The 19654-nt window shown below is 45.7% G+C and overlaps 1 protein-coding gene across 1 annotated transcript in view; it reads right to left on the reverse strand.

Moving 5' to 3' along the window:
• Window positions 1–1203: 1203 nt before the first annotated feature.
• LOC119957568 (solute carrier family 43 member 3-like) overlaps window positions 1204–19654 on the reverse strand; it is a 71440-nt gene continuing 52989 nt past the window's right edge. The window contains exons 10-14 of the mRNA XM_038785734.1: window positions 15440–15542; window positions 12778–12782; window positions 8111–8303; window positions 7490–7613; window positions 1204–1341 (exon numbers count right to left, since the gene is read on the reverse strand). Coding sequence (XP_038641662.1) covers window positions 1204–1341; window positions 7490–7613; window positions 8111–8303; window positions 12778–12782; window positions 15440–15542 — 563 coding nt within the window. The remainder of the gene's footprint in view (window positions 1342–7489; window positions 7614–8110; window positions 8304–12777; window positions 12783–15439; window positions 15543–19654) is intronic.

Raw genomic sequence — 19654 nt, forward strand, 5'->3', positions numbered from 1 at the left:
CCCAGGTTCGATTCCCGGCTGAGTCACTGTCTGTGTGGAGTCTGCACGTCCTCCCCCTGTGTGCGTGGGTTTCCTCCGGGTGCTCCGGTTTCCTCCCACAGTCCAAAGATGTGCGGGTTAGGTGGATTGGCCATGCTAAATTGCCCGTAGTGTCCTAATAAAAGTAAGGTTAAGGGGGGTTGTTGGGTTACGGGTCTAGGGTGGATACGTGGGTTTGAGTAGGGTGATCATGGCTCGGCACAACATTGAGGGCCGAAGGGCCTGTTCTGTGCTGTACTGTTCTATATTCTACAACTGGACTTTTCTGTACAGTTTTGTTCCACTTATCTGAGGAAGGATGTTTTTGCGATAGGGGGAGTGCGGAGAAGAATTATCAGGCTGATTTACAGGTTGGCAGGACTGACGTATGAAGAGATATTGAATTGGTTTGTGTTGTCTTCGAAACAGTTCAGAGGGGATGCGTGGCACGCCAGAGAAAGCCATACAATTATAGAATTTACAGTTCAAAAGGAGGCCATTCGCCCCATCGAGTCTGACCGGCTCTTTGAAAGAGCACCCTACCCAAGCCCACACCTCCACCCTATCCCCATGACCCAGTAACCCAACCCAACGCTTAGGGCAATTTTGGACACTAAGTGCAATTTAACATGGCCAATCCACCTAACGTGCACATCTTTGGACTGTGGGAGGAATCCGGAGCATCCGGAGGAAACCTACGCACATACGGGGCGAACATGCAGACTCCACACAGAAAGTGACCCAAGCCGGGAATCGAACCTGGGACTCTGCAGCTGTGAAGCAATTGTGCTAACCACCATACTACCATGCTAACAGAGCTGGACAGAGTAGATACAAGAAGGCTGTATTCAATGGTGGGGTAGTCCAGTACCAACAGTACGGTAATTTAGGACAGGAATGAAGAGAACCTCTACCCAGAGAGTGTTCGGCATGAGCAATTCGCTGTTACAGCAATCATCTGAGCCTAAACACTGTTTGTGTTCAAGAAGCAGTCAGATATTGCAATTGGGGAGAAGGGGATCAAAGGATATTGGGGGAAGGCGAGATCCGCCATGATCATAATGCATGATGGTGTAGACTAGACGTGCAGCATGGTTTCTTCTTGTTTCTATCTTCTATGTTTCAGTAGTTCTACACTCCAACCCACCATTATAGTCCTCAGGTATGTCTTATCGGCCAATCGTACTACTGCTCCAGTTCCGACACTTCGACTTGGGAGGGATTTTCCAAACCTCTGTTCCCAATTTCCCGTCGGCAGTGAAGATAGACGGTGATCGGATGGACGTAGGTCAGGGTTACGAGGACGATTAAACCGATGTTCAACTGCATCAAAAGGGAACAGAAGAAAATGGAGAGTTGCTATACAGGCAAAATCTTTCCCGAAAATCTTCTCATCCAATCAATGAAGGAACAGCGCAGAATCAGCCTCTCTGCCCATATTTCTAGTCCCGTAAATCTCCAAGTTAACACCTTTAGGTTTTGCATCAGACCATAAGACACAGGAGCGAATTAGGTCGCTCGGCCCATCGAGTCTGCTCCGCCATTCAATCATGGCTGATATTTTTCTCATCCTCATTCTCCTGCCTTCTCCCCATCACCCCTGATGCTCTTATTGATCACGAATCTATCTATCTCTGTCTTAAATAGGCGGAGTGATTTGGCCTCCACAGCCTTCTGCGGCAGAGTTCCACAGATTCACCAACCTCTGGTTGAACACATTCCTCTTCATCTCTGATTTAAAGGATAGTCCTCTTAGTCTGAGATTGTGTCCTCGGGTTCCAGTTTTTTCAACAAGTGGAAACATCCTCTCACGTCCACTCTAACCAGACCTCACAGTATCCTGTACGTTTCAATAAGCCCGTATTATCTTTCTTAACTACAGTAAGTACAGAGCCAGAGGCCCCAGCCGTTCCTCTTACGACAAGCTCTTCATTCCAGGGATCATATCTGTGAACCTCCTCAGGATTCTTTCCAAGCCAAACACCCGCCCTTAGATACGGTGCCTGAAACTGCTCGCAGTACTCCAACTGGGGTCTGACCAAAGCCAGCCTCAGAAGTACATCCCTGGTCTAGTATTTTAGCCCTCTCGACATGAATGCAAACATTGCATTTGCCTTCTTAACTGCCGACAGCACCTGCACCTTAACCTGAAGAGAATCGTAAACAACAACTCCCAGATCCCTCTGTGCTTCTGTTTTCCTAAGAAGTGGTCCATTTTCAAAATAGTCTGTGCCTCCATCCCTCCTTCTAAAGTGCAAAACCTGGTACTTTTACACGTTGTATACGATCTGTCACTTCATTGCCCTCTCTCCTAGCCTGCCTATGTCCTTCTGCAGCCCCCCTGCTTCCTCAATGCTACCTGCCCTTCTACAGTATCATCTGCAAACTTTGCAACAGTGCCTTCAGTTCCTTCTTTCAGATCATTAATGTATATCGTGAACAATTGTGGTCCCAGCACCGACCCCTGAGGCACACCACAAGTCACCTGCTGCCATCCTGAAAAAGACCACTTGGTCCCCACTCTCTGCCCTCTGCCAGTCAGCCAATCCTTTATCCATGCCAGGATCTTACCATTTACACCATGGCCTTTTATCTTATTTGACAGTCTCCAACGTGGCACCTTGTCAAATGTCTTATGGAAATCTAAATAAATTATGTCCACTGGTTAAATTGTGTACTACTTTATCTAACTTCCTTGTTACCTCCTCAAAGAATTCTAACAGAATTGTCAGACATGACCTCCCCTTAACGAAGCCCTGCTGACTCAGTCCTGTTTTATCATTCACTTCCAAATACTGTGCGATCTCATCATTAATATTGGTCTCTAAAATCTTACCAATGACCAAAGTCAGGCTAACTCGTGTATAATTTCCCGGTTTCTGCCTTCCTCCTTTCTTAAACAAGGATGTTACATCACCCAATTCCCAGTCCTCTGCCCCCCCCCCTCCCCCACCTCCAGAGATTCCTGAAAGAACGCCTCCAATGCCTCCACCATTTCATCAGCTATCACTTTTTGAACACTGGGCTGTAGTCCATCCGGTCAGTTGAGTTATCCACATTCAGTTTCCCCAGAACCTTCTCCGTAGTGATGCCATATCTTTCCCCTTATACTTCTGGAGCTCTAGCGTCCCACTGGCATCTTCCATCGTGAGGACTGATGTAAAGTAACTATTCAGTTCCTCTGCCATGTCTTTGTTTCTTATTATTACTTCTCCAGTCACATTTTCCAGTGGTCCAATGAATATTTGTGCCTCTTTCTTACCTTTTCTATATTGAAAAATAATCTTCATATTGCAAACTAGCTTGCATTCATATTTCTAACCCTTTATTACTTTTTTAGTGGTCTCCTGCTCGTTTTCAAAGGGTTCCCACTAATACACGCCACTTTGTATGCTTTTTCTTTTGCTTTAGAGCTGTTCTTGACTTCCCTCATATCCATGGATGCCTTGTCCTCCATTTAGCATATTTCCTGCTAATGCGATGAGTTTATGTTGTGTCTCCAGAATACCCCCCCCCCCCAAAAAAAAGAACCTGCCATTGCTGTTCCAATTCTTCCCCGCTAGTCTCCTTTTCCAATCAACACTGACCAGCTCCTCTCTCATGTCTTTGTAGTTACATTTAATTAATTGTAATACTGTTACATCCGATTCCAGCTGCTCCCTCTCAAACTGCAGGGTAAACTCTATCATATTGTGTTCACTGCTCCGTAAGGGTTCCTTCACCTAAAGTTCCCGAATCAATTCTGTCTCGTTACACATCACTAAATCCACAATTGCCTGTTACCAATAGACAAACTGCTCAAAAAACATCTCTTAGACATTCCATAATTCGTTTACTTGGGATCCACTACCAACCTGATTTTACAAGTCCATCTGCATATGAAATTCCTCCATGATTATTGTAATATGCGTTTTTACATGTCTTTTCTATCTCCTGATTTTCTGCCCCACATCTTTACCACTGCTAGGGGCCTGGCGATAACCTCAATCACGTTGCTTTTACCTTTGCGATTCCTCAATACTACCAATAGAGATTTTATGTCATTTGATCCTATATCGCTATAGATCAAGTTCATTCTTACGAACAATACAAGCCCATCTGCCGGTCCTTTCCACAGAACACATTCTTGTATATTCAGTTCGCAGCCCTGATCCACTTGTAGCCACGTCCCTGTGATGCCCACAACATTGGACCAGCCAATTTAAATGTGCGCAACAAGCTCTTTTCTTGTTCCATATACTGCGCACATTTCAGTAGAAAACCCTCAGTCCCACATTGTCCAACTCTCTTCTCACACTTGTCACATATTTTGCTCTGCCTAAAGGTGATGTTGTTCTGTATTTTTATTCTCTAATTCCCCTTTACACAATCTAGGTTTGCTAGTGTCACACAGGAGTATAAACGCGTATGGCAGGGGGTGGGTACCGGAGCAATAGCTCAGAAGGAAAATAAATTGAGGAAGATCGAGGGAATAGGGCCAGCAGAGGAAGAGCAGACAGAGAGATCGTGCCAAAAACAGCAGGGCCTGAACTGCATATGTTTTAATGCAAGTATAGCAGGTAATGCAGATTAACTTAGAGTTTGGATTAGTACTTGGAACTATGGTGTTGTTACCATTACAGAGACCTGGTTGAGGGAAGGACAGGATTGGCAGATAAATGTTCCAGGGATTAGAAGTTTCAGGCGGGAAGTTTGGGCAGCATGGTAGCATTGTGGATAGCATAATTGCTTCACAGCTCCAGGGTCCCAGGATAGATTATGGCTTGGGTTAATGTCTGTGCGGAGTCTGCACATCCTCCCCGTGTGTGCGTGGTTTTCCTCAGGGTGCCCCGGTTTCCTCCCACAGTCCAAAGATGTGCAGGTTAGGTGGATTGGCCATGATAAATTGCCCTTAATGCTGGGTGGGGTTACTGGGTTATAGGGATAGGATGGAGGTGTTGACCTTTGGTAGGGTTCTCTTTCCAGGAGCCGCTGCAGACTCGATGGGCCGAATGGCCTCCTTCTGAACTGTAAATTCTATGATAGAGGGGGATGTAAAAGTGGTGGACGAGTTGCGCTACTGGTTAGAGAGAATATCATAGCTGTACTGCGGGAGGACACCTGCGAGGGCACTGAGGCTATATGGGTAGAGATCAGGAATAAGAAGGGTGCAGTCACAATGTTGGGGGTTTACTACAGACCACTCAACAGCCAGCGGAGCAGATAGTTAAGCAGATTTTGGAAAGGAGCAAAAGCAACAGGGTTGTTTTGATGGGAGATGTTAAATTCCCCAATATTGACTGGGACTCACTTAATGCTGGGGCTTGGACTGGGCAGAGTTTGTAAGGAGCATCCAGGAGGGCTTCTTTATATAATCTCTAGATAGTCCAACGAGAGAAGGGGCTGTACTCGAACTGGTACTGGATTATGCCGGCCAGGTGGTAGAAGTTTCAGTAGGGGAGCATTTCGGGAACAGTGACCACATTTCATTAAGTTTTAAAGTGGTAGTGGACAAGGATAAGAGTGGGCCTAGGGTGAATGTGCTACATTGGGGAAAGGCTAATTATAACAATATTAGGCGGGAACTGAAGAACCTCGATTGGGGGCGGATGTTTGAGGGTAAATCAACATCTGACATGTGGGAGGCTTTCAACTGTCAGTTGAAAGGAATTCAGGACCGGTATGTTCCTGTGAGGAAGAATGATACATACGGCAAGTTTCGGAAACTTTGGGCAACGAGAGATAGTGTAGGCCTCGTCAAAAAGAAAAAGGAGGCATTTGCCAGGGCTAGAAGGCTGAGAACAGACGAAGCCTGTGAGGAATATAAGGAAAGTAGGAAGGAACTTAAGCAAGGAGTCAGGAGGGCGAAAAGGAGTCACGAGAAGTCATTGGCAAATAGGGTTAAGGAAAATCCCAAGGTTTTTTACACGTACATAAAAAGCAAGAGGGTAGAGAGAAAAGGGTGGGCCCACAGAAGGACAAGCGATGGAATCCATGTGGTTGGGCCAGAGGAAATAGGCGAGGTACTAAATGAATACTTTGAATCAGTATTCACCAAAATGAAGGAATTGGTGGATGTTGAGGCTAGAGAAGTGTGTGTAGATAGCCTGTGTCACATTGAGATCCAAAAAGACAAGGCATTGGGCGTCTCGAAAAATATTAAGTTAGATAAGTCCCCAGTGCCTGATGGATCTACACCAGAATACTGAAGGAGGCTGAGAGGATATTGCTGAGGCCTTGACAGAAATCTTTCGATCCTCACTGTCCTCTGTCAAGAAGGCATACGGCATGCCTTCATTCATTGGCTGGGGTATTGAGTATAAAATTGGCAAGTCATCCCGGAGGACTGGAGAATAGCCAATGTTGTTCCTTTGTTTAAGAAGGGTAGCAAGGATAATCCAGGGAACTACAGGCCAGTGAGCCTTATGTCAGTTGTACGGAAATTACTGGAGAGAATTCTTCGAGAGAGGACCTACTCATATTTGGAAGCAAATGGATGCATTAGCGAGAGGCAGCGCGGTTTTGTGAAGGGAGGTCGTGTCTCCCTAACATGATAGAGTTTTTCGAGGAGGTCACAAAAATGATTGATGCAGGTAGGGCAGTGGATGTTGTCCATATGGACTTCAGTGAGGCTTTTTACAAGGTCCCTCATGGCAGACTGCTACAAAAGGTGAAGTCACAAGGGATCAGGGGTGTGCGGGCAAGATGGATACAGAGCTGGCTAGGTCATAGAAGCAGAGGGTAGTGGGTGCGTGGAACTCGCTACCGGAGGAGGTGGTGGAAGCAGGGACGATAGTGACGTTTAAGGGATTTCTTGAAAAATACATGAATAGGATGGGAATAGAGGGATACGGACCCCGGAAGTGCAGAAGATTTTGGTTCAGACGGGCAACATGATCTGCACAGGCTTGGAGGGCCGAAGGGCCTGTCCTTTGCTGTACTTTTCTTTGTTAGTTTTTCTTAAGCTAAAGCTCTGGTTCTGAGCTGACGCTTTGTATCTCTAAACCAAGTGATTTCCCAATATTCCAGCATTTCCCACTTTCAATATTCAGCCATCGCCTTGCCTAATATAACAAAGATGTGGACATGCCGGCGTTAGACTGGGGTGAGCATAGTAAGCAGTTTTACAACACCAGTTTGAAGTCCATCAGGTGTGTCTCGAATCACTAGCTTTCGGAGTATAGCTCCTTCCTCAGAAGAATCCTGCACATTATTGAAATCAAACAACGACTTCAAAGTTTGCAGCAATGGTATCTTATTTCGCATTAGTAATAACTTCCTTCATTGTATGAAATGCATTAATTTCTAAAGAGGTCAAAAACTTCAATCGTCTCTGTGGATGTGAAATTTGGTACTTCATGCATTTCCATACAGTGACTGATTGACCGTCACTCACTCCCTCTCGTTGAAACTGAATATGATCTGGTTTGAACCTCAAGCACGCACACTCTCTCTCTCTCGCTCTGGCATGAACCTCCCAGCTGATACTCACATATAAAGGACGCTGTTGTAGAGGTCCCTGGACCAGAGCCATACATGGGTACACGAGGAGAGATACACATGCTATAACTGCAAATGACAGACCACGAATCTTTCCAAAATGGCATGGAGGGAATCTGCAGATAACAAGCAGAGAAAATAATTCACTGCATTACAGAGCGGACGGCTGACAATTGTAAAAACAGACACAACTGCTTTTCATATCAACATTTCCTGCCTTACATCAGGAATTACTCCAGAGTTTCATGAAATGGATCTATGATAATCCATCCAACAGTTTTTGGGCAAAAGATTTGCAAATTATCAGCACTCGTGAAATGAAATGTAAAATTAAATGAAATGAAAATCGCTTATTGTCACGAGGAGGCTTTAATGACGTTACTGTGAAATGTCCCTAGTCACCACATTCCGGCGCCTGTTCGGGGAGGCTGGTGCGGGAATCGTGACGGCATCAGCGTGTATTTGGCAATATCAAAATACGCCGTTTCCCACAATATCAATGCAATGGGTTACATCGGTCCATGTGGGCTCTGGGTCACAGAATTCCTCACAGAAAGTTTACATTTCGATAAATATTGCCGAAACCCAAACCTGCTGCCATTGATTGACTTGCGCAATGGTGGTGAATGCGGACAGTCCTCCAAACAGGAAAGAGCGGGTGATCACTTGCATGACGAAGGTTAGGTACTGCACTTCCAGGACAGGGACTGTAGCGAAGATTGAGAACAGGACAGCCAGAGTTACGGTGATGGCGAGAGACAATACGGCAGAGTTCATGTCAGCCAATCTTTGGGAATTGGCAGTAGCTGAAGATGAAGAAGAAATATTCCTGATTTAAAATATTCAATCTGAGTTGAAAATGTTGACAATCGCTTATTGTCACGAGTAGACTTCTATGAAGTTACTGTGAAAAGCCCCTAGTCGCCACATTCCGGCGCCTGTTCGGTGATGCTGTTTCGGGAATCGAACCGTGCTGCTGGCCTGCTTGGTCTGCTTTCAAAGCCAGCGATTTAGCCCAGTGTTAAACAGCCCCTACTTGAGGGCCCATCAAAACTCATTGGCCCAATAATTCCACAGAGAAGCTGTGGTGTAGAAGGGGGATTTGAAGGGGCGGTTTATGAGGGTGCGGATCTGGATGTGTAATCAACCACCTCAACTCCAGAGAGTAAAGCTCACATTCAATTATGCGGTCGAGGAACTTAATCACTGAAGTGGTGGGTGTGTCCCTGTTCAACTGCACTGATCTGACCGAGCATTGTATCCAGGTTGTGAATATTGCTGAACAAACACTCGTCCAGTCAAGAGAAAATGCTGGAAAATCTCAGCAAGTCTGGCAGCATCTGTAGGGAGAAAAAAGAGCTAACGTTTCGAGTCCGATGACTCTCTGTCAACGTAATTGGACTCGAAACGTTAGCTCTTTTCTCTCCCGACAGATGCTGCCAGACTTGCTGAGATTTTCCAGCATTTTCTCTTTCGTTTCAGATTCCAGCATCCGCAGTAATTTCGTTTTACTCGTCAAGTTGAGACAATCCCATGAGACTGGGTGGACATACTCGGGGGTAAAGTTGTGAGCTGCAATATTCATAAGGCTGTTTCTTTTAGTGTCTGGTCAATGGGAAATTCCAGTGTGTTCATTGTTGTGCATTAATGCAGGAATGTTCAAAGTTGGGGATCGCGAAAACTCTTCACTAAGATCGCCTAACCATTTTATTCCGTTTTCTCTCTGGGTAAAATCTCACTGTAGTACAGTGTATGACCATATGAGGCTGACGTAGAAGCCGCTGCAGTGGACTTCCTTGCCTCACTGGGACATAGTGTACATAGAACATAGAACATAGAACGATACAGCGCAGTACAGGCCCTTCGGCCCACGATGTTGCACCGATATGGGAAGTCAAAAACTAAAGGACATCTAACCTACACTATGCCATTATCATCCATATGCTTATCCAATAAACTTTTAAATGCCCTCAATGTTGGCGAGTTCACTACTGTTGCAGGTAGGGCATTCCACGGCCTCACCACTCTTTGCGTAAAAAACCTACCTCTGACGTCTGTCCCATATCTATTACCCCTCAATTTAAGGCTATGTGCCCTCGTGCAAGCCACCTCCATCCGCGGGAGAAGGCTCTCACTGTCCACCCTATCTAACCCTCTGATCATCTTGTATGCCTCTATTAAGTCACCTCTTAACCTTCTTCTCTCTAACGAAAACAACCTCAAGTCCATCAGCCTTTCCTCATAAGATTTTCCCTCCATACCAGGCAACATCCTGGTAAATCTCCTCTGCACCCGTTCCAAAGCTTCCACGGCCTTCCTATAATGAGGCGACCAGAACTGTACGCAATACTCCAAATGCGGCCGTACCAGAGTTTTGTACAGCTGCAACATGACCTCATGGCTCCCGAACTCAATCCCTCTATCAATAAAGGCCAACACACCAGAAGACCTTCTTCACAACCCTATCAACCTGGGTGGCAACTTTCAGGGATCTATGTACATGGACACCGAGATCCCTCTGCTCATCCACACTGCTAAGAATTTTACCATTAGCCAAATATTCCGCATTCCTGTTATTCTTTCCAAAGTGAATCACCTCACACTTCTCTACATTAAACTCCATTTGCCACCTCTCAGCCCAGCTCTGCAGCTTATCTATGTCCCTCTGTAACCTGCAACATCCTTCCACACTGTCTACAACTCCACCGACTTTAGTGTCGTCTGCAAATTTACTCACCCAACCTTCTGTGCCCTCCTCTAGGTCATTTATAAAAATGACAAACAGCAACGGCCCCAGAACAGATCCTTGTGGTATGCCACTCGTAACTAAACTCCATTCTGAACATTTGCCATCAACCACCACCCTCTGTCTACTTCCAACTAGCCAATTTCTGATCCACATCTCTAAATCACCCTCAATCCCCAGCCTCCGTATTTTCTGCAATAGACGACCGTGGGGAACCTTATCAAACGCTTTACTGAAATCCATATACACCACATCAACTGCTCTACCCTCGTCTACCTGTTCAGTCACCTTCTCAAAGAACTCGATAAGGTTTGTGAGGCATGACCTACCCTTCACAAAACCATGCTGACTATCCCTAATCATATTATTCTTCGTATCTAGATGATTATAAATTGTATCTCTTATAATCCTCTCCAAGACTTTACCCACAACAGACGTGAGGCTCACCGGCCTATAGTTACCGGGGTTATCTCTACTCCCCTTCTTGAACAAAGGGACCACATTTGCTATCCTCCAGTCATCTGGCACTATTCCTGTAGCCAATGATGACATAAAAATCAAAGCCAAAGGCTCAGCAATCTCTTCCCTGGCTTCCCAGAGAATCCTAGGATAAGTCCCATCAGGCCCCGGGGACTTATCTATTTTCACCTTGTCCAGAATTGCCAACACTTCTTCCCTACGAACCTCAATGCCATCTATTCTAATAGCCTGGGTCTCAGCATTCTCCTCCACAACATTATCTTTTTCTTGAGTGAGTACTGACGAAAATAATTCATTTAGTATCTCGCTTATCTCCTCAGCCTCCACACACAACTTCCCACCACTGTCCTTGACTGGCCCTACTCTTACCCTCGTCATTATTTTATTCCTGACATACCTATAGAAAGCTTTTGGGTTTTCCTTGATCCTACCTGCCAAAGACTTCTCATGTCCCCTCCTTGCTCGTCTTAGCTCTCTCTTTAGATCCTTCCTCGCTTCCTTGTAACTATCAAGCGCCCCAACTGAAACTTCACGTCTCATCTTCACATAGGCCTCTTTCTTCCTCTTAGCAAGAGATTCCACTTCTTTGGTAAACCACGGTTCCCTCGCTCGACCCATCCTCCCTGCCTGACTAGTACGTACTTATCAAGAACATGCAAAAGCTGTTCCTTGAACAAGCTCCACATATCCAGTGTGCCCAACCCTTGCAGCCTACTTCTCCAACCTACACATCCTAAGTCATGTCTAATGGCATCATAATTGCCCTTCCCCCAGCTATAACTCTTGCCCGGCGGGGTATACTTATCCCTTTCCATCACTAACATAAAGGTCACCGAATTGTGGTCACTGTTTCCAAAGTGCTCACCTACCTCCAGATCTAACACCTGGCCTGGTTCATTACCCAAAACCAAATCCAATGTGGCCTCGCCTCTTGTTGGCCTGTCAACATATTATGTCAGGAAACCCTCCTGCACACATTGTACAAAGAACGACCCATCTAATATACTCGAACTATACATTTTCCAGTCAATATTTGGAAAGTTAATGTCTCTCATAACAACTACCCTGTTACTTTTGCTCTTTTCAAGAATCATCTTCGCCATCCTTTCCTCTACATCCCTGGAACTATTAGGTGGCCTATAGAAAACTCCCAACAGGGTGACCTCTCCTTTTCTGTTTCTAACCTCAGCTCATACTACCTCGGAAGAAGAGTCCCCATCTAGCATCCTTTCCGCCACCGTAATACTGTCCTTGACGAGCAGCGCCACACCTCCCCCTCTTTTGCCCCCTTCTCTGAGCTTACTAAAACACCTAAACCCCGGAACCTGCAACAACAATTCCTGTCCCTGCTCTATCCATGTCTCTGAAGTGGCCACAACATCGAAGTCCCAGGTACCAACCCATGCTGCCAGTTCCCCTACCTTATTTCGTATACTCCTCGCATTGAAGTAGACACACTTCAAACCACCTACCTGAAAACTGGCACCCTCCTGCGAAGTCAAATCTGTGCTCCTGATCTCTATACTCTCAATCACCCTTACCCCAAAACTACAATCCAGGTTCCCATGCCCCTGCTGAATTAGTTTAAACCCCCCTGTACTTGGGCAGTTTTCTTTCAGAGTCCTGTAAAATTCTCTTTGCATGGGATTTACTGCTAGTTTTCAGCGTCAGGATCTGTATTACCTCTTGAGCTCAGTCTTTCACTAGCAACCCACGTGCGTCTTTTATCATTCCCTCAGTTAAAGACATTCAGTGACTCGGCCTCCACAGCCTTTGGCTCTGCCGGCGGGTTTCAATTGATCCTACTAACCGAATATTCTTTTCATGCCCGCACTATAGAACATAGAACATAGAACATTACAGCGCAGTACGGGCCCTTCGGCCCTCGATGTTGCGCCGACCTGTGAAACCATCTGAAGCCTATCTGACCTACACTATTCCATTTTCATCCATATGTCTATCCAGTGACCACTTAAATGCCCTTAAAGTTGGCGAGTCTACTACTGTTGCAGGCAGGGCATTCCACACCCCGACTACTCTCTGAGTAAAGAAACTGCCTCTGATATCTGTCCTCTATCTATCACCCCTCAATTTAAAGCTATGTCCCCTCGTGTTGGTCATCACCATCCGAGGAAAAAGACTCTCACTGTCCACCCTATCTAACCCTCTGACTATCTTATATGTCTCTATTAAGTCACCTCTCAGCCTTCTCCTCTCTAACGAAAACAACCTCAATTCCCTGAGCATTTCCTCGTAAGACCTTCCCTCCATACCAGGCAACATCCTAGTAAATCTCCTCTGAACCCTTTCCAAAGCTTCCACATCCTTCCTATAATGTGGTGACCAGAACTGCACGCAGTACTCCAGGTGCGGCCGCACCAGAGTTTTGTACAGCTGCAGCATGACCTCGTGGCTCAGAAACTCAATCCCCCTACTGATAAAGGCTAGCACACCATATGCCTTCTTAACAGCCCTATTAACCTGGGTGGCAACTTTCAGGGATTTATGTACCTGGATGCCGAGATCTCTCTGTTTATCTGCACTACCAAGAATGTTGCCATTAGCCCAGTACTCTGCATTCCTGTTACTCCTTCCAAAGTGAACCACCTCACACTTTTCCGCATTAAACTCCATCTGCCACCTCTCAGCCCAGCTCTGCAGCTTATCTATGTCCCTCTGTATCCTATAACATCCTTCAGCACTATCCACACCTCCACCGACCTTTGTGTCATCTGCAAATTTACTAACCCATCCTTTTACACCCTCTTCCAGGTCATTTATAAAAATGACAAACAGCAGTGGCCCCACACAGATCCTTGCGGTACACCACTAGTAACTGAACTCCAGGATGAACATTTGCCATCAACTACCACCCTCTGTCTTCTTTCAGATAGCCAATTACTGATCCAAACCGCTAAATCACCTTCAATTCCATACTTCCTGATTTTCTGCAATCGCCTACCGTGGGGAACCTCATCAAGGCAGCAGGGTAGCATGGTGGTTAGCATAAATGCTTCGCAGCTCCAGGGTCCCAGGTTCGATTCCCGGCTGGATCACTGTCTGTGTGGAGTCTGCACGTCCTCCCCCTGTGAGCGTGGGTTTCCTCTGAGTGCTCCGGTTTCCTCCCACAGTCCAAAGATGTGCGGGTTAGGTGGATTGGCCATGTTAAATTGCCCGTAGTGTCCTAATAAAAATGTAAGGTTAGGGGGGGGGGGGGGGGGGGGTTGTTGGGTTACGGGTATAGGGCGGATATGTGGGTTTGAGTAGGGTGATCATGGCTCGGCACAACATTGAGGGCCGAAGGGCCTGTTCTGTGCTGTACTGTTCTATGTTCTAAACGCCTTACTGAAATCCATATACACCACATCAACAGCTTTACCCTGATCCACCTGTTTGGTCACCTTCTCAAAAAACTCAATAAGGTTTGTGAGGCATGACCTACCCTTCACAAAACCGTGTTGACTATCGGTAATCAACTTGTTCTTTTCAAGATGATTATAAACCCTATCTCTTATAACCTTTTCCAACATGTTACCCAGAACCGAAGTAAGGCTCACAGGTCTATAATTACCATCTAGTCCTCTCGGTATCCTGTAAGATTCAGTAAGATCCCCGTCATCCTTCTGTACTCCAACGAGTACAGACCCAGAGTGCTCAACCGCTCCCCCCGGAGTGCTGAATACTGACTCCAGGAGTGCCGCTGGGGGTGGGGAGGTGGCGGAATTTACCTAATTTGTTTCTGATTTCGCGCTGAACGATGACGTGTGGACTAGGTGCGATTAGGAGAAGACGTGTCTTAAACCTTTGATTTTGAAAACCGGAGAAGAACCATGTGACCATCTGCAGAATACGGGTTCTGTGGGGAGCACAGAATTTCGACAACATTTGCCAGAAGAGGAAGGAAACTTTTCGTTCACACTGTAAAAGCGGGACTAGGAGTAAGTTTACTGTCATTCATGTAGTCTCAGAAGCCACTGAGGTCTCACACTGCATTTTCTGATACTGGGATGTAATTTAATATTCATATTCGGATGAACTGTGACAGGGAGGAAGCTGACTATAAACACTGGTTACATGTGGCTGTGTGTTTAACCAGGTTAGCTGTGACTGGTAGCGATCTGAGTCTTCATGTCTGAATTACATATGACGAGGAGCGTCCATATGTACATTTCATGTGATTGTGCGGGAGATGGTTAATAATCTCCAGATTAAAAATGACTGGTCGGTAGATTAATGAACTGCCATGATTTAACGTGATAGGGATTGACCAGGGTGTTCACACGAATACAGAAAGTGACTGGGAGTGAATTGAGCCTTCTCAATTGGTTAGCATACAGCGGGGAGGGAGTTGAGTGTTCAAGGCTGGATTACCAATGACTACAGGGAATTGTGTTCATAACTGGATTACATGCAACATGTAGGGAACTGATTGTTTACAGCGGGTCACCTATCAGGCGAGGGAGCTGAGTATTCGTTATCGGATTACCAATGATTTAGTGTTCACTACTAGATTATGTGTGACTGGGCTGAAGCGGCTTGTTAGCAGCGGGAAAACGGGGAATTGAGAGGGTGAAAGATACCTCTTGCTGTGAGATAACTGACCGACCATATTGGATTATCTGAGAGCGGGAGACAGACGAGGGATCACAATTGAATAATCTGTGGTTGACAGAGAGCTGAATGAAAGCATTTGGATTACCTGTGACAGTAACTGACGATATTGTTCTGCGTCTGTGCCGGTCCATGATCAACCCGTTCCATGGAGCAGTAAAAATGGCAAACAGCTGAGTGAAAGCGAAGGCATTGGTAAACCTGCTAACTGAGAGAGAACATAGAACATAGAACATTTTGGTTAATTAATAGAAAGCAAAGAGTTGGGATAAATGGGTGTTTCTCTGGTTGGCAATCAGTAGCTAGTGGTGTCCCTCAGGGATCCGTGTTGGGCCCACAATTGTTCACAATTTACATAGATGATTTGGAGTAGGGGACCAAGGGCAATTTGTCGAAGTTTGCAGATGAGTGGTAAAGCGAAAAGTGCAGAGGATATTGGAAGTCTGCAGAGGGATTTGGATAGGTTCAGTGAATGGGCTAGGATCTGGCAGATGGAATACAATGTTGACAAATGTGAGGTTATCCATTTTGGTAGGAATAACAGCAAATGGGATTATTATTAAAACGATAAAATATTAAAGCATGCCGCTGTTCAGAGAGACTTGGGTGTGCTAGTGCATGAGTCACAGAAGGTTGGTTTACAAGTGCAACAGGTGATTAAGAAGGCAAATGGAATTTTGTCCTTCATTACTAGAGGGATGGAGTTTAAGACTAGGGAGGTTATGTTGCAATTGTATAAAGTGGTCGTGCGGCCACACCTGGAGTCTTGTGTTCAGTTTTGGTCTCCTTACTTGAGAAAGGACGTACTGGCGCTGGAGGGTGTGCCGAGGAGATTCACTAGGTTAATCCCAGAGCTGAAGGGTTTGGATTATGAGGAGAGGTTGAGTAGACTGGGACTGTACTCGTTGGAATTTAGAAGGATGAGGGGGGATCTTATAGAAACATTTAAAATTATGAAGGGAATAGATAGGATAGATGTGGGCAGGTTGTTTCCACTGGCGGGTGACAGCAGAACTAGGGGACATAGCCTGAAAATAAGGGGAAGTAGATTTAGGACTGAGTTTAGGAGGAACTTCTTCACCCAAAGGGTTGTGAATCTATGGAATTCCTTGCCCAGTGAAGCAGTTGAGGCTCCTGCATTACATGTTTTTAAGGTAAAGATAGATAGTTTTTTGAAGAATAAAGGGATTAAGGGTGTTCGGGCCGGAAAGTGGAGCTGAGTCCACAAAAGATCAACCATGATCTAATTGAATGGCGGAGCAGGCTCGAGGGGACAGATGGCCTACTCCTGCTCCTAGTTCTTATAGAACAGTACAGTGCAGAACAGGCCCTTCGGCCCTCGATGTTGTGCCGAGCAACGTATCCACCCTATACCCGTAACCCAACAACCCCCCCCCCCTCCCCCTTAACCTTAACCTTACTTTTTTAGGACACTACGGGCAATTTAGCATGGCCAAGACACCTTACCCGCACATCTTTGGACGGTGGGAGGAAACCGGAGCACCCGGAGGAAACTCACGCACACACGGGGAGGACGTGCGGACTCCGCACAGACAGTGACCCAGCCGGGAATCGAACCTGGGACCCTGGAGCTGTGAAGCATTTATGCTACCCACCATGCTGCCGTGCTGCCCGGAAGAGAGAGAGAGAGAGAGAGAGAGGAAGGAGCAAGAGAGAAAGAGAGAGATAGAAAGGAGAGAGAGGAGATATTGAGAGGAGAGACACGGAGAGAGGAGATACATAGAGAAGAGACAGAGAGAGAGAGAAAGAGAGAGAAAAAGAGAGAGATTAGTTTGAAATTTTGATTTGAGATCCACTTTGGTCTTCCCTTCAAGCTGGTTGCGATTGGGATATGAGTCACTTTGCATTAAGCTCTCTGTCTGTGCAAGCCGCTGTGTGAGCCTCGCCGTGGGCTGCTGTATGGGTCTTGTTGGATGGTGTACGTGTCTCAGTGTGGAATGGTGGCATGTCTCAATGTGGCAGGGATATGGGTCATGGTCTTGTTTGGGGTATGTTTCTCTGTGTGTCCTGTTCCATGGCTCTTGGTGCGAACTCTGTAGGGCAATTGTGGTACAATGGTTAGCACTGTTACTTCATAGCGCCGGAAAACCCGGTTCGAATCCCGGATTTAGTCACTGCCGGTGCAGAGTATGCATATTCTCCCCGAATTTGCGTGGGTTTGCTCCGGGTGCTCCGGTTCCACCCCTCAACACGTACTTGTTTGGTGATTTGGAAATTCTGAATTCTCCTTCTGTGTACCGAACAGGCGCCGGAATCTGTCAGCTGTGTGATTTTCTTTGCACTCCATTGCAGTGTCAATATAAGTATACTTACGACTATGAAGATTGTTAATATATGATGTATGAATCTTGATGTGGGCTGGGATATGGATCTCTGTGTGCATTACCATGTGGGTCCCTTTGTGTAATGCAACATGGATCTCCGTATGTACTGATCCAGCGGTGCTATGAGGACTTGACTTCCTACGTACGTGTGAATCGAGATTCAATTTGGTGGAAACTGGAAGACGGATGTCGTTGAAGATTGGTATCTCCATAAAAATAACTTGTCGCAGAGAAATACTAACTCAGGTGGTAGATGTGAAGAGCTGTTGACCAGCACACAGAAGTACACGAGCATATAAAAAGACAGAGAGACAAATGCAGGAAACACAAGTATGCAGACGCAGCTGATAGAAGGCATAACATTATATACACAGCATACAGACTCACAGACACGTAGAACTGTGCACTGAAATGTGGATACATGGACATGCTGGCAGACCTACACATGCATAGAACAAAATGATACACAGGTTCATACACAAACAGTCTGGCAAACAGAAATGCAGAATAAAATACATAGGCAAACACAAATGTACAGTAATAGATGTTACAACACCAGGTTAAAGTCCAACATGTTTGTTTCGTATTACTAGCGTTCGGAGCGCAGCTCCTTCATTACCTCATGAGCTGCTCCGAAAGCTGGTGATTCGAAACTTTAACCTGGTGTTGTGACACTTCTTACTGTGCCCACCCCAGTCCAACACCAGCATCCCCACGTCGCACAGAGACAGAAAACCAACAAATGAGAAGATCGGTACATAAGCAGACCACCAGCCACCAGTTCGCAGACACAAGCTTGAAAAAACATACAGACTAGGCGATGAGAGAAGTTATATATATATATGACATCAGAAAACACACATTCACACATATTTCAGACAGATAATGAACCAACAGAAAGACAACTACAAAGATGCACATTGCTGCATACATCGGGAATCACTAAATCATTTCCTAATCTGACCGTTGTATTGATATGTATATAGTCAGGTTAATAATCACATATATGTGTGAATCAAACACTACAGAACATAGAACATACAATGCAGAAGGAGGCCATTCGGGCCATTGCGTCTGCACCGACCCACCTAAGCCCTTACTTCCACCTCATCTCGTAACCCAATAACCCCTCCTACCATTTTGAGTCACGAAGGGAAATTTTATAATGGCCAATCCACCTAACCTGCAAGTCTTTGGACTGTGGAACAAAATCGGGGCACCCACGCAGACACGGGGAGAACATGCAGACTCCGCACATGCAGTGACCCAGCGGGGAATCGAACCTGGGACCCAGGCATTGTGTAGCCATAGTGCTATCCACTTGTGCTACCGTGCTGCCAAAGAGGGCGTTACTAATTCTCTGTATTTAAGGCAGTCTCTCAGGGAATTCTGGGACAAGCATGGTGAGAAGCACAAGGAGAAAGCGATGGGTAGATTGAAGGCTAATTAGAGATAGATAGCACGAAGTCAAATCATAATGTAGTTAGTGACGATATAGAATATTGAATACTGTATTACAGATTAAATATCATGTTTTATCATCGATGAGCAGCACAGTGGCGCAATGGCACGGCACGGCAGCCTCACGGCACCGAGGTCCCAGGATCGATCCCAGCTCTGGGTCACTGTCCATGTGGAGATTGCACATTCTCCTGTGTTTGCGTGGATTTCGCCTCCACAACCCAAAAACGTGCAAGCCAGGAGGACTGAGCACGCTAAATTTCCCCTTAATTGGAAAAAATTAATTGGATACTCTAATTTTTTTTATAAATAAAAAAATGTATTCTCATCTATAGCTTATTATGGTGTTCGAAATTCATATAATTAGTAGTGTAATAATAGGTTAGTTTTGTTTCAATATGTTGATTGATATATTCTTTGACATCACTACATCGGGTCATCCTGGAAGAACAGACAAAGAATGGAATAAATTCCCAATCATGGTAGTGCAGCAACGGTCAGAGAAGGACAATTT

This window comes from Scyliorhinus canicula, chromosome 26 (genome assembly GCF_902713615.1).
Source record: "Scyliorhinus canicula chromosome 26, sScyCan1.1, whole genome shotgun sequence".
Taxonomy (NCBI): domain Eukaryota; kingdom Metazoa; phylum Chordata; class Chondrichthyes; order Carcharhiniformes; family Scyliorhinidae; genus Scyliorhinus; species Scyliorhinus canicula.